This window comes from Centruroides sculpturatus, unplaced genomic scaffold, assembly GCF_000671375.1.
Source record: "Centruroides sculpturatus isolate CEXI.00-Female unplaced genomic scaffold, Cexi_2.0 scaffold568, whole genome shotgun sequence".
Taxonomy (NCBI): Eukaryota; Metazoa; Arthropoda; class Arachnida; order Scorpiones; family Buthidae; genus Centruroides; species Centruroides sculpturatus.
In genome coordinates, this window is record NW_019384710.1 from 336,141 (window position 1) to 351,486 (window position 15,346).

The 15,346-nt window shown below is 31.0% G+C and overlaps 1 protein-coding gene across 1 annotated transcript in view; it reads right to left on the reverse strand.

The window, feature by feature from the left end:
• Positions 1-3,061: 3,061 nt before the first annotated feature.
• Positions 3,062-15,346, reverse strand: part of LOC111627799 (methylcrotonoyl-CoA carboxylase subunit alpha, mitochondrial-like) — a 30,224-nt gene continuing 17,939 nt past the window's right edge. Inside the window, exons 8-16 of the mRNA XM_023371444.1 lie at positions 14,059-14,140; positions 13,862-13,989; positions 12,375-12,558; positions 7,602-7,711; positions 4,008-4,206; positions 3,840-3,917; positions 3,586-3,770; positions 3,337-3,516; positions 3,062-3,260 (exon numbers count right to left, since the gene is read on the reverse strand). Coding sequence (XP_023227212.1) covers positions 3,144-3,260; positions 3,337-3,516; positions 3,586-3,770; positions 3,840-3,917; positions 4,008-4,206; positions 7,602-7,711; positions 12,375-12,558; positions 13,862-13,989; positions 14,059-14,140 — 1,263 coding nt within the window. The 3' untranslated portion in view covers positions 3,062-3,143. The remainder of the gene's footprint in view (positions 3,261-3,336; positions 3,517-3,585; positions 3,771-3,839; positions 3,918-4,007; positions 4,207-7,601; positions 7,712-12,374; positions 12,559-13,861; positions 13,990-14,058; positions 14,141-15,346) is intronic.

Genomic DNA, 15,346 nt, shown 5'->3' on the forward strand with positions numbered 1-15,346 from the left:
TACAGTAGAGTCCTGTACAACATGCAAATAAAGCAAGCAACACCCTTGAATTTTGTCATTTAGAGGTATATATTTTTTTCAACTCGTAGGCCAAGGTTTAAACTTTCATAAATCATGTAATAATGCAGATTTCAATAACACAATTTCCTATAATGCATAATGAATCCCCTGCATTGTATGGGACTGTACTGTATATGAAGTCCTTGGGATGTATAGTTTTAACCCTCGGGATTACATTTCTGAGGTAATTGAGTTTGAATGTTTGAAAAAATCCTAAAATTGTACAAATAGGTGTGAGTTAATCTTTTTGCTCTCCAAACATTGTAGATTTGTTATCAAAGTAATGTGGTATAGCACTGTAAATCTCCAAGAATATTTATTATTCTCACAGCATTGTTTATTGAAAACCAAAAAATATTAGGGAAAAGTATTTCAAAAAAGAATTTGTCTATAAAATACTTTTAATTCCAATTAATAGTTTTGTTTACATTAGTTTTCTCGGTTTATTTGTCAATGTTTTCCACATCGATAACAGTGTTGTCTGCCTTGATCTACTAATAGAAAGCTTGGTATGATTCAGGGACATAATATCTGCCATTTTATGTTTTGCAATTGCCAATGTCCCATTATACTTTTTCTTGGCTGATATGGATGTGTGCTGATCCCATGACGACCTTTCGGTGTGAGCGATGCTTTTACCAATACTGCACGCAGATTGTTGGGATTGTCTGTATTATAACTTGGCTGAAATCAAGCGGCAGTTTGTCGGTTATGACAACTGCCTTTATGCTTTTTACGGGGGCAGAGACATTTTTAAGTTAAGACAAATTTGTTTTTTTTTTGTTGGTTTTCTTGATAATACTTTCTCAGTGGTCAGGACTGTAGACATTCCATCATGTTTCTATATGTATGTTTCAGTATGACTAAAGTTGCAGTTGCAATCCAAGCGAGTATATTCAACTTCAGAGAAGTGATGGTAGATTTCTTTGTAAATCTCTGGTAGAACATGACATTTTCAAAGTGCAACAAATGTCTAATTTTTATTCTAACCCTTACAATTGTCAGATATTAAATGAAGGACTTTGAAGGAGTAGCAATACCAACTCAGCTTTTGGGAAACCCTTCTGTCTTTCAATTGCTGCTGCAAATTACAAATTTGAATTATGATTGTTGAGTTTCTCCTGCGGCATTAGTTTATTTTCAGCTATACTACAGACTTTGAAGCTGCTTATAATTGATTCTTTTGATACTGATAAGAGTGATGGGAACAAACTTTAGGATGATTTCTTAATTTGGTTATCTTCTATACGGTAGTGCTAGGTTCGATTAAAGTCTCTGGCACTAGTATATTGCTTAGAGAACAAATCACATCAGTCAAATGGACTGTCGAGTGGAATGAATGTTGGCATCCCATAATGAACAAATATATGTGCAATATGGGAACCCAATGAAAACATTGACCATGCAATTGCCACCATCGACATCGCTACATTATGCTGGGCCTTCCCAAACAGTATTTCATATGCACACGACCACATGGATGCCACAGACGACTGCTTTTGGGAGATTCTGGTAGTCTGCTTCTATATTATTCTCTGTTTCTACTAAGCTACAGACAAGTGCTATTTTTTTGCATGCCACTCCATACATCCTTTTACTTTAATTTGTTTGGGTCTATCGGCAATGCAGTTTTTCTATTCACCATAAAATATATCGTAGCTTGAAGCCAAAAATGTAACATAAAAAGTCTGTGGGTTTTTGAAGTTTATTTATGGAAATATCTATTATACAAAGTTATTGTTCCCTATAATGAAGGTCATAATTTTCAAATACCATTGATAGAGATAAAAATGCAAAATACTAAACCAATGTGCACAAGATAATTGTGTAGTATAGGTAAGAAAATAATGACGACGATTCTGCTACCTGCCAGTTAAATGACAGCAAAAACACAAAGCTGAACTCTGCATATTCCGGTTAAACAATATAAAGAATATACAAAGTGTCCGAGAAAGATATACACTATTATAAAATTTTTTTTTTTAAAAATGAAGAGGTCTATTGAAATGCAGTTTGTCTTAAAAGAAAGATTAACTGGAAAAGTTTTTAGTACAAAAATCAATACAAAAGCCAAAATTGTTTTGACTACACTTGGCAAACCTCGACATGCACTCCTTTAGTTGCACAAAGAATGTCCAATCGATAACCAATTCGTTGCCAATTATTATTTAGTATTTTCTGTACAACACTGGAGATTTCAAGGGTTATACTTTCATTCAAAACAGTAACATCACATAGCCCCTCATCCAATCGGATTACGACAGGCGATTTAGGGTGACCATAAGAAAACTGCCTTGCTAGGGGATACACCGTCCTGTCAAAACAGTATCTGGAAGGAAATCGGTCGTCAATTGGACACTCCGTGCAAATAAAGGAGCACATGTTGAGGTTAACCAAATGTATGTAGAACAATTTTGACTTTTGTATTGATTCTTGTAATAAAAAAACTTTTTGAGTTAATCTTTCTTTTACCACAAACCACATTTCAGTAACCTCTTTGTTATTTAAATGAAATTTTATAACAGATCTTTCTTGGACACCTTGTATATTTGAGGAACATAAAAACGGATGTATAATTTATTGAGGAGTTATTTTTTTATAATAGGAAAAAGTGTTTTTGGAAAATTTTCACAATTAACATTCTTATAAATACAATAAGATTAAATTGTACAAACCCGACGGCAGACCACTCCTGGGACTGGGGCGACTTCCCAGGAATAATTTGCAGGCAGTCCATCTCAAACAAGTTGCACCCCGTCCCTTGCCATTGTAAACTCGACCAAACCCAGAACAGGTATGTTTAAAAGACATCTTAGTGCCCACAGGGTAAAGAGTAAAAAAATAATGTTTTGATAAATAATTTCGTTTTTTTAATACTCAGATATAATTGTTTTAAATATAAACAATTGTATTAATAGACAAAATACAAAACGAAATTAGGTAAACAATGCTTGAGCTTTGCAAGTGATAATATTTGTAAAAAATAATATTTCGGACACTGTTTTTTGAAACAATCTAATTGATTTATTTATAAAATAAAATACATTTTAATTATAAAAATCTCAATAATGTTTGTACAAATATCATTTGTTATCGGTATTCTCCATTAATTTAACCAGAAGGGCATTTTTAGAAACATTATCACCTACTTTATGTAACACTTTAACTACTTTTCCAGAATGTGGTGACTTAATAACATACTAGAAAAAAAAATTATTTTAATGTTTAAATATTTTATATTTAAAGGTAATTTTAAAAACAAGTTCGGAATTTTACCTCCATTTTCATAGCGATGATGACTACTAGAGGATCACCTTCTTTTACAGCATCTCCATCTTTCACCATTATTTTCTCTATGATGCCGGGCATCGGAGCTACTGGTCCTCCGGAACTGCTCCCCACACTTTCCAAATTCACGAATTTAGGTTCTGGTATTTTAAACTCAAACACGCCGTTCTAGAGAGAAATAAAACTTTAAGGAATGTAGTGAAAAAAAATCACACTTTACCATTGCTGCTGGCTTACCCTGGTAAAAAGATGAACTCCGCTTTCGGAGACGTTTATTCCGGCCGTGGTGACAAAGTCATTTACACTGCACACAATTTCTGTTTTTCCGTCTCGTTCCTTCCAGAAACCCGTCACTTTATAATTTTTACCGTTTACGATTACCTCATATCCGTTATTTACATAAACAACGTCGACGGAATAATCTATGCAAAATTACATTTGAACCGGCAATTGTTTTAACAATAAAGTTTATATTTTAAAACTGTTCTTACTGTTATCTTTGTACTTAAGATTAATGTTTTGTTTCGAAAACGAATTTACTTTCTTTCCATCTTGAAATGAAAAAGGATCTGAAACATAAATATATGTAAATATCATTTTTATTAAAGAAAATGCAAGAATAGTAAATGCGCATTCTTTTACAAAAGAATTAAACGTACCCTCTACTACTGGTAAATATTTCTTATTTAAAACAATTCCTAAAGCTGCCATACAGAGAAGGTTATCCGGAATGATTTTCTGCGGAAACAACTGATCATAATGCTGTGAAATAAAATTCGTGTGCACATTTCCTGCCACAAATTCTGGGTGACTCGAAAGATCCATCAGAAACTGAATGTTGTTCTTCAAACCTGCAATCTGAGGGAAGAATTAATTTGGAAATTCTTTAAATAATTTCTTGTATAATTCTAAACATAGAAATCATCAATATTAAGTATTTTAATATTGCGATAATTCTTACTAAAGAAATATATGTTATTTATTTAAAAGTTATAATAATCATTAAAAATTTGATAGATGGTAGGAGAAACTATTAAAAACTATACACTGAGGGTGGAAAAACATTGTCACAATGGGAGTATTATATCACCTATTGGAAATACGAGAGAGCCTTTATTGGAACAATATTTTATATTATGTATAGTTAGAAAGTATAGTTAATGTTGCTCTGTATCATTACTTTTACTTTACCAGTACTCAATAATCAGCTTGGTAAACATTTGTTTAATTCTTTCGACTTTACAAACATACAGTTGACTTTTGGTTATCCAATCCAGGTTAAGCTGTGATATATCCTTACAATTGATGTGTATATCACACCATCTTACAAAAATATTACATATGTGTTAGTAGTAAATACCATGTTTATAAAGTCATACATGGGAGCTGTGAGTTATAATCATCCTCGAGGCCATGTCTCAAAAAAGTTTAAAGAAACTATGGTCTAGAAGAACCACAGTTGGCCACCATGGCTGTATATCACGTTACTAATTTGAGTTCCACTTAATTCAAATAAATTTTGTTAGCAATGTAAAAATAAAAAATTACTAACAGTGTGCCTTTGAGTCCTGCTCAACTGTAACAAATATAGAATGGTACAAATATATTGGGATTGCAGTTATGGCAAAGATCCCACTACTTTAAGAGTTTGGATTCAGTAAAGAACAACAAGAAATAAACACAAAACAAGTAAAATGGCAAAACCATATTTGGGACAAGACTATCTTGGAGACAGAATCACTTTGATGCTCAAGGCAGGTCTTGTTCTCATTCTCCTATCTTCTTTGATATTTCTGCTTTTGGGCGCGATCATTCAAACTTCGCCGGCGACGACCACGGGATCGTCCACGATGCATCTTGGATGAAATTAACCTATCTAATTTCAAAATTTCTCTCTGTTGTGTGTTGACCCGGGTTGAATTTTTGTCGATGCATAATGAAAAGTTCCCGTTTTTGAAAAAAATAATTGTGGTTACTGTATCATCCGAAATTATTTTTTATTTTACACAAACAATTACAGTTTAACCCAATTATAACATCACCGAACGTAACGATAACCCTAATATAACATCAAAGTTTTATCGGTCCTACAATTTTATACTAGATAATGTTAAAAATACCCACTTGTAACGACATAAAACCATTTTAATGTCATATTTGAAGCACTCCCAAATTTACAAAATTAGATTACAAATTTTATTTAACATAGAAGAAACTACGTGTTCAGTCCTAAGGTCAGAGTTCACGTCTTAGAATGACTGTGGGTGGTACTCTCCCCTACTTGACTTCGGTGGGGTGAGCTGGCTGTTTTGCCTGTTTGTAGAAGAGGGTCGCCATTTTGTATTTTATTTTGACTCAATTCTCAGTCCCGACTACCTACGAGTGTGGATTTTTTTATGCGCAAATGATTTGGGCACCTAATACTCTGTGCCAAATATCAACTCTCGACATGTACTCCTTCATACCTCTATGCTGGTAAGAACATCGGGAAGTATGATTTTATAAACAAGACATAGTTTTGTCAATAACAATTGCAATACCATCAAGAGTGTGTTCAATTTTATAGTACAGATTGTTTCACACATTTTGGCCGGAAAATGTATGGTATTCAGTTGGTGTTCTGAAAATTTTAAAAGTTTGAGAGTACTCCTTTGATAATGCATGGTGATCTAGTCACAGATTTGCTAAGTAAATGGAACAGTGTCCACTACTTTTGCAAATCTTGGCGTTACACCCATTTTTACAGCCTGGCCAAGATTTGAAAAACGAGTCGTACTCATTCTCAGAAATTTTTACAAATTGTCTTCTTTAGAAAGTGGTATATTTTCACTTTTGTTTATTTATATGTCAACTTAAAACTCAAACTCAAAAGTCTTTTTAGTCTGGTATAATGGAGATGATTCCAAAATTTAGTAAAGACCATTAGATGTGAGAGAATGTCAAATAAATTTTGTTGTTGTAACTATTCTTTATTATTTATATTTTATTTGATTTTATAAATTTGTCTGTATTTATTATCATTTAAAACATTATAAAATATTTTAAAGAAATTTCTTTATTGCCAATTTCAAAAGTTTCAATATTTTAAATGCTATATAGGCACAGTGACTAAACTGTGGTTATTATTATTATTATTAATATATTATCCATAGAGTTCATAAAGTGCCCAAATATTGAAGTTTATAAAACTTAGCATATGCTATAATTTACACTAATTCTCATGTCTGCTCTTTAATTAAACTTTATTTATGCCTAGCTTCAAATTTCACCTGTGTAAGAACCGAAAATTAATTTTATGTATAATTAAGCAAATATACAAACTGTATTCTAATAATTAGCACAGATGTGAGATGAAAAAGTTATACAGTGCCCTCTAATGGTAATTGCAATGCCTATTGAAGGAAAATAGGGCTTATTGTAAATTGAAAAAGTGCACACTCCATTCATAGTTATCACTCTTACCATACATTAAAGTAAGCGTATGTAAGTGTTGCATTATTGCTCAAACAATAATAAAGTGAAAAAGTTACCAGATTTATTCCATTAATTAGAGCGTGTTTACCTTTTTATTTGACTCACTTTTGTTATGAACACTACATGTGTACTTTTTGACTGTGGACTGCCTGCAGTTGTGCTATATGTTCCCAATATCTTTACCGCAATTATTAGGGAAAATTACACTCTATATGCAGTTTGTGACTTTCCATAGATCTGCCAAACAGTTACTGCTTCAGATAATCACACCCAAAAAATTCCACGAGCCTTGTTTTGGAGGACTTGACTGGAATTTCTTTGTTGGTAATAAATATAGTTCTGAATTTCTCATGAACATATTGGAAATATTGTTGTGTTAATATTGTGATATGGAAGGAGGCTTTGTCATGATGGAAAAGCACTGTTCAGTTCACCAAAATATAGCTTTTAAACACAAATCTCAACAATTGGTTTCAGAACAGTCAATGTAAACCCACGTGTTGATCTGAGTGTTTGGTGGAATCTTGAAGAGAGGAAGTTGTTCACATCCAGTCAAACCTCCTATCGTCATGATGCCTTTATCAAAACTTTTCTTGTTCTTGACAACCCATTTCTTCGTAACATAGATATAAAAGATGTTTCAAAATGACAGTATTATGTTGCTGAAGGAAGTTGGGGGTAAAGCCCCTTGCATCCTTCACATATAAAGCAAATAATTTAATACACAATTTGTTTTAAAAAGGTAATAAGTAACCCCAAGAGAACAAGTAGTGACTTACGTTGTAGTCTGACAGAGAATGACGAAGCTTCCGAAGTGCTGAAAGCCTGTCTGGACCCCAGACGACCAATTTTGCAATCATGGGATCATAATGAATTGAAACTTCGTCACCTATAAGATTTTAGCATTCTGTATATTAAATGAAAATTATAATATTAGGTTGTTCGGAAAGTAAGTTCATTTTTTTTACCACTAGATGGATTAGTCATATTTTTTTCCGCCATTTTTATTCTAAACCGTATTATCATTATATATTTTGACAGCTAGCATTTTAAGGCTTATTTGTAAAAAATTTTGTTTGATTTTGTGCAATTGTTTATTTTTTGTGTCCCATCAAATATGGAAGATCGAAAGCATTATTTTCGGCATATTTTGCTTTTATTACCTAAAAGGTAAGAATGCTGTTCAAGCGAGAAAAAAATTGTGTGACGTGTACGGAGAAGATGTATTGACAGAACGACAGTGCCAAAACTGGCAATTTCAATATTGAAGATGTACCACATTCTGGATGGCCAATTGAAGCCAATGAAAACAAAGTAAAGGTACTGATTGAAGCAAACTGCCGAACAACAACACGTGAAATCACTAAGAGATGAAATTTGTCAAATTGAACTGTTTATGATTACTTGAAACAAATTGGTTTCATTTCGAAGCCTGATATATGGGTTCCACATGTTCTTAAAGAAAGATGCTCTCTTTGGTGGAATTTTAAGGAAATTTTTTTTTTTGGAGCTTTTACCATACAATTTAACAATTGATTCAAAAGTGTACTGCCATCGAGTAAACAAATTGAGTAATATCATCAAACAGAAAAGGCGGCCAGAATTGATCAACAAAAAAAGGTGTAGTGTTTTACCACAATAATGTCAAATTTCACACAAGTTTGGTAACTCCTCAGAAACTGTTATAAGTTAGATGGGACGTGCTATCCCACCAACCATATTTGCCAGATCGAGCACACTCGGATTACGTGTTCTGGTCTATACAATTTTTTTTAACTGTAATACATTTACTTGAAATGACAATATCAAAGATCACTTGGATCAGTTTTTTGTAAGCAACGATCAAAACTTTTATGAATGTAAAATCATGCTACTACTAGAAACGATGACAACAGGTATTTGACCAAAATGTTCAATAAATAATTCAACAAAATATTTATTTATTATAAAAATATTGTTTTTTTTTTTCCACGGAAAAAAAACTAACTTACTTTCCGTACAACCCGATAATTGATAGATTTTCTTTTAAATAAAACTTTTCAGTAAGAGCAAAAGTTCTGTGAACCTAAATTAATTTTCCATGTTGTCTACAGGAAATCCTCTGTAAATGAAAGAATTTTAAAAAAATTCAATATCATTAAAATTATATAAATTGCAATTTCCAAAAGCTGGAACTTAAATCTATGTTCAAAAAAGTCAACCTAAGTACTTTTCCAGCAGTGAAATAGATGATTTATGAAAATGTTCATAAGTCATCTGCTGCTTCACTGCTGGAAAACTACTTAGGTCGACTTTTTTTGACTATTAAAATTATAGCAATCAAGTAAAGATTATATCAGTTTATTATATAAATGTCTACTAGGACAGATTGTATTAATAGGACCTATTGTATAATAGTGTTAATACGATCTGTCCTAGTAGACATTTATATAATAAACTGTATAAAATAAGGACATAAAAGCATATGAATTAAAGATTATGTCACTTTGAATTTCAAATCAGTTAGAGTTTAACTAATTAAATACTTTAAAATTTTCATAAATATTTTTAACCAGAGAAAATTAGAAATCCAATGCAAACTACATTTGAATTTAATATTAAATGTAATTGCACAATACATTTCAATGCCCAAAAAGTCCCCAAAATTACATTTCATGAAAAATTTGGACAGTTTCATTTGAATTTTAATATTATAAACTTTTTAATAATACTTTTGATATAATAAGAAATTTTTAAATTCAATTTTTTTTTATAGAAAAAATGTTTTAACAGTTTTTCATTAATTTTCATAGAAATTAATACTTGTTAATTAAATATCAAAATACTTTAAACTACACATCTGTTTCACACAGCATAACTCCTTCACATTAATAAATCTCTACAACTTAATACAGTAGAGCCTCGAAAACTCGGCCTAATGTGGACCGAAGGGTGGCCGAGTTTGTGAAAATGCCGGGTTATTGGGGTTAAAAAAATAAGTATGAGTGTTTCCTCAGAAAATACTGTACTGTACTTGTATCTATTGTTTGCTGGAGAATACAACAGAGAATAAACTGCCCAAATACCCTTAAACAAAGGAAAAGTACGTACTTTATGAAGGCATAGAGCCTTTACTACATGAAAATGAAAATTAATGAATACACCGTGTACAGTAATTTACCCGATAAGACAAACCTCAGAAAAATACTTTATGAGAGCTTTTATACTTTTATAAAGCTGTCTATAATGAAAATTAATTAACTAAGGACTTTTTTACCCTGCCAGGGTGTGGCCGAGTTATCCGGAGTGCCGGGTTATCGAGAGCCGCGTTTTCGAGGTTCTACTGTAGTTTCAATTCATATTACATAATTTTATATAACAAATTGAAACTGTTAAATATATTATGTATCTTTCAAGTTAAGATTTTTAAATTACAAAAAACTATAGAACTACTTATAATGGTGGATTCACACTAGAAATGTCTGAGCTCTCATGCCAGTAAAGACCATTCGACAGTGACAGACAATAAAATGGCAGTTGCCTGAAAGCTATGAGGTTCGGTTATTGGATGACATAAACCTTGACAAATGAGATATTTCGTTATGTATAAAGCCTTGCCTCCTCTATTAACATTGTTAAAATGTTAGCTTTTCGTTTTGTTAAAATTCCCTGGTTTTCTTTGGTCCCACACAAGATATTATAGTTAATAGATGTTTCCACTAAAATTAAGTAAAAATAGAAAAATGGCTCTCATTAGTTGCGACATGTCTTTAATGATTGACCGATTTTTTCAAGGAAGCAGTTGTTCCACTAAAAAATTTGACAAACTAAACACTGCCATCTTGTTCGTCCCAACTGCCATTGGCATTTCATTGCTATGGTAACTGCCGGCAAAGATGGACAAATTGGACAGGATAGTCCTAGTGCATAATCTATTTAAGTAAAATAATCTAGATAGTAGATTATTTTACTTAAATAATCTTTTTAGCTGATGTTTTACTAAAATTGGATATTCAAAGACAAAGTATACAATTTAATACAGCATAATTCTAACTAATGAGCCTCTTTTCCAAAGACATCTCATAAAGAGGGACAAGTTTTTCTACTGTTCCTTATTGAAATTTGTAATTTGTTCCCAAACAACATTAAAGTGCTACATTACACATATCTACTGAGCAACTAATGATTCTAAATAAAATGAAACTATCAATTAGGTTATTCTCTGATACAAAAGGTGCTAACAAGAAACAAGAAAAGCTAATAAGACAAGCAAATATGTAAATTATTGGGTTTCTTTATTTAATGGTAAGAAATCAATAGTTAGTTAAACCAATATGTATGTAGAAAACAAGTAAAATAGAGTAAAATAAAGCTTTTTAATTAATGAAACTGTAATCTTGTTAAAACAGTGCCTTTATACTTATACTTTACTATTGCTATTTTGATTCCTTTTTGTATTCTTTTAGCTAATTTTTAATTTTTAGGTTTCAGAATACATCTTTTGACGACCCAGATCTTTCCTTTCAGGCTACTTAATTGTCTCTACAAATATTTAAAAATTCTGTCTCCATTCCAACTTTGGAAATTTGTCTTAAATCTTTTTAATCAGATATTTAAAATTCCCCTAAAATATGAAAAAAATACATATCTGTCGAGACAACCAAAGAGCCCAAAAAAGAAGGGCGGGTTCATCATAAGACGTGTTCCAAAACATGAAAATGAATTAAAAAGTTGACTGTTTTGATGGATTTTGTCTTCAATCTTAATTAACACAAAGCTTTATTTCAAAGTTTTAAAGTATTATATTATGAAAATATTCCTAAGTTAACATTTTATCTGTCAAGCTCTGTTTTGCCATTTCCCTTCCTGCATTGAGCTACAATAGATTGTCATTAGTGTCGACTATGATGGGATTTGCTGTAAGTGTCGACATTAACAAGTATTATATAATTTCGTTCTCAAAGAGAGTTATATTGCGTAAATATATTAACATTAAATTGTGTATTACAGTTAAGATTACATTTTCTATTTTCAGATAAATTTTTGTGAAAATGCACTTTTTGATTAATTGCAAATAAGAAAAAGCATCGAAATCTTCAATTATCTTCTGCTTGATATCCGAAGTATTAATTTACATTTTGGCATTTTAAAACAAAAATCCTTAATCCTACTGTACAATATAAGAACAATACTTTAACATATTAAACACGTAACATGATGTAAATTTTCAAAAAGCATTCTAAAATTTCAAATACAAAACTGAACATTTAGCTGAGCTTTTTATTCAAAATTTTAGAATGTTTTTTGCTTATATTTTGTTGAAATTTAATGAAAACAATATGAATTCTGGCCAGTAAATGAAAGAAATATTGACATTAACCAATATTGTCTAATATATACTTGTGAGTATTAGACTGGTATCTTAAGAATTTATATTGAAGTTGAAACAAATACAATTTTACCGACTCTGACTTCAAATTCTACAGCCTTGCTTGCGTTACTTAGTGCATTTTAATTAGATAAACCACAATGTCCACAATGTTCTTTAAGAATTTAAAATTTAAGAGAAGTACCTTGTCTCACTCCCGTTTCAATTCGAACATCTTCCGAAGGAGACGGAACAGTCATATATTCCAAAAGTCCCGCGCCTGGCATGAAGTTATCTCGAGGGTCTTCGGCATAAATTCTAGTTTCAAACGAATGACCTCTTAGATTTATATCTTTTTGCTCCATAGGAAGTTTATCACCTGCAGCAACCTAAGTAAGTAATTTGTATATTTTTTAAAAATTAAATAATTTCAAATTATACATATATAAATATCTATCCTATATCATAACAATGCTCTTAACACATACATACACAGAGTCTTCCAAAAAGAATGCTACCATTTAAAATTATTTTAATTATGTTAATTATTATCTGAGAACATTTGTAATGTGCATTAAAACACTGGAAAACTGTGCAAATTTCACATTTGCCCATTACAATTTCTCAAGAGTGCACCTCACACCACAAGGCACATATCCATCCAATACTCAAATTCTTCCAATGCTTGCTAATGCATATCCATCATTTCTCTCTTCCACACAGCTTTACAGCTCCTGCAGATTACTTATGTTGCACAATGATGAATGTCTCCAGCTTTGTGCCTACAGAACAGAAAATGCCTTCTCTGTTGCAGCATTGCCATTTTCCTTTATGACACATCCTAAAGGCAGTAGACATTCAGACGTTTTAATGCAGATGGGAGACAAAACTCAGACAGTTATTCTATTGATTGGTGCATATTGCATACTTTTTAAAATACTTTTTTAAAATTGATGTAATTACAGTAATTTAAAATGGTAACATTCATTTGGAAGACTGTACTATAATAGTAAAATTAATTTTTTAATTATTAATAATCAGTTATAAAGTAACCAAAAATAATTAATCATTATAAATTTAAACTAAAAATCCTTTGGTTTGGGTTTACAATGATTGATTATTTTTGATTAATTTTGTTCATTAGTTATACTGTTTAATATTTTTTTAGCAATAATTGAAGAACTTGGTGCAAGAATACTATTTTATTTTTCAAGTTTCTGGGAAAGCCACCCTAAAGTTCCAAAGTTTCTCTTTATTTTAGGAGAGATCACGGATGATTAATGATATTAGAGTTTGATAGTCCAGTCTGTGAGAAGTTATGAATCTCAAATCTGAAAATTATATCTACCCTATATTTGTAGAAATTCAATGATGTTCAACAAAGAAACTAAGATGTTCTTGCCCAAGATCTTCAATTACAATAACTCTTAGTAATAAATTAAGATCCAGAAAGTAATTTTAAAAACAAACAAACATTTTCAGCTACTTTTATTCATCGTTACTGGGTTATGTATTCAAATTCTGTAATTCTAGAACTCTGTGATGTGTCAATGACAAGCTTCACAGCATTCTACTGGTATAATTACTAGCGTATTAGCATAACATAGCAAACATGTTAAAATTATTAATGATTTATTTAATAGAACCATCTTCTAATTATTAAGTGAATAAAAAGGGTAATACATTTTATACCCTGATCTGCCATTCGACGAGATCGGTACCGGTTATCATTTCAGTTACTGGATGTTCCACTTGCAATCTTGTATTCATTTCCATAAAATAAAAATCTTGATTTTCATCCATTATAAATTCAACAGTGCCTAAAAATTTAAACAAAAAATTAAAAAAAAAAAACAAGAAAATAAATGCATTAAAATTCTTAGAGTTACCTGCTCCTACATAGTTGACAGCTTTTGCAGCTTCAACAGCTGTTTTTCCAAGTCTCTGCCTTACTTCTTCAGTTATTCCTGGCTAAAACAAATATATTTTTTTTAATAAAATTTGTTATCAATTTTTTTCTTCTTAACATTAATAAACTACTTTAAGTTTCAAAATATAATATTAAAATTTTAATATAATTAAGTGTAAATTAGTAAAAATAATAAAAACTCCAATAAATTTGTGTATAAATCATCTAAAATTATATATCCTATTTATTTTATATATTAAATTTATGTATCTGACTGTTTCTGCCCGGTGGATCCTAAGAGGGCCTTTTTTCCAATACTGAACGCATAATGGGACAACTGGGTGGTAAAGAATGGGGCCTAACATATCTAGGACAGACTGCCAAAAAAATTTCCGAGGAGATCGCTAGCTTGGATTCAATGCTCGATTCTCCAGAGCAGTAGGCCAATGACTTAACTGCCTTGGTCATCTGGCTGTCAATATTTTCCATATTACTTTTAAGAAGTCTAGAATAGTTATTGATTAATGTTACATCCTTATTTATTAAAGAAAAAACAAAGTATTATTTGCAAATATTAATTACATAAATATTTATTCTTTCTTACTGGTACAGTTAACTTAGAAATATTTAGAATTAAAAAAAAATATTTATAAGCAATTTATTTATAATAATATTCACTGATTTTTAATATTCTACTAATGTGAGGTTCTGAAGGGGGGACAATTAAGTAATTAGATTAATTAGTTAAACTAATACGCAGTTAATGCAGAAATGGAAAAACCCCAATTTTTCCCACCACCTCATATTTCCGTTGCACCTGGATCTGAGAGATAAACAGAGGATTGAATATTATCAAGAATCAACAATCTTTATGATGTTTGGACTTATTTCCACGGCTTACTCTTGATAATTTTAGTAGACCGACTCCGGCAAAATTAAATACCAAGTTATTTTATGGGGGGCAGAGGCGCTCATAGGGGGGTACTCTACTCTGAACTCTAAAAGAAATCCCAGGCATTTACCCAAATAATTTTATAGTTAGTATTTTAATATTTAACTTACATTAACATTTATTTGTATAAAAAAAATTAATTTTCAACAAATATTTAATAAGAGGAAAAAGGGGATGCGATAAAATTCTACATCTATATATCTATATTCTACAGCTTTTGCACTTCAATTTCACCTTTCTAGAAAAGTTAATCCAATTAAAAAGTGCGTGATCTAGTTACTTCAGCCTCTTGTTCAGAAAAGAAAAATATATACTT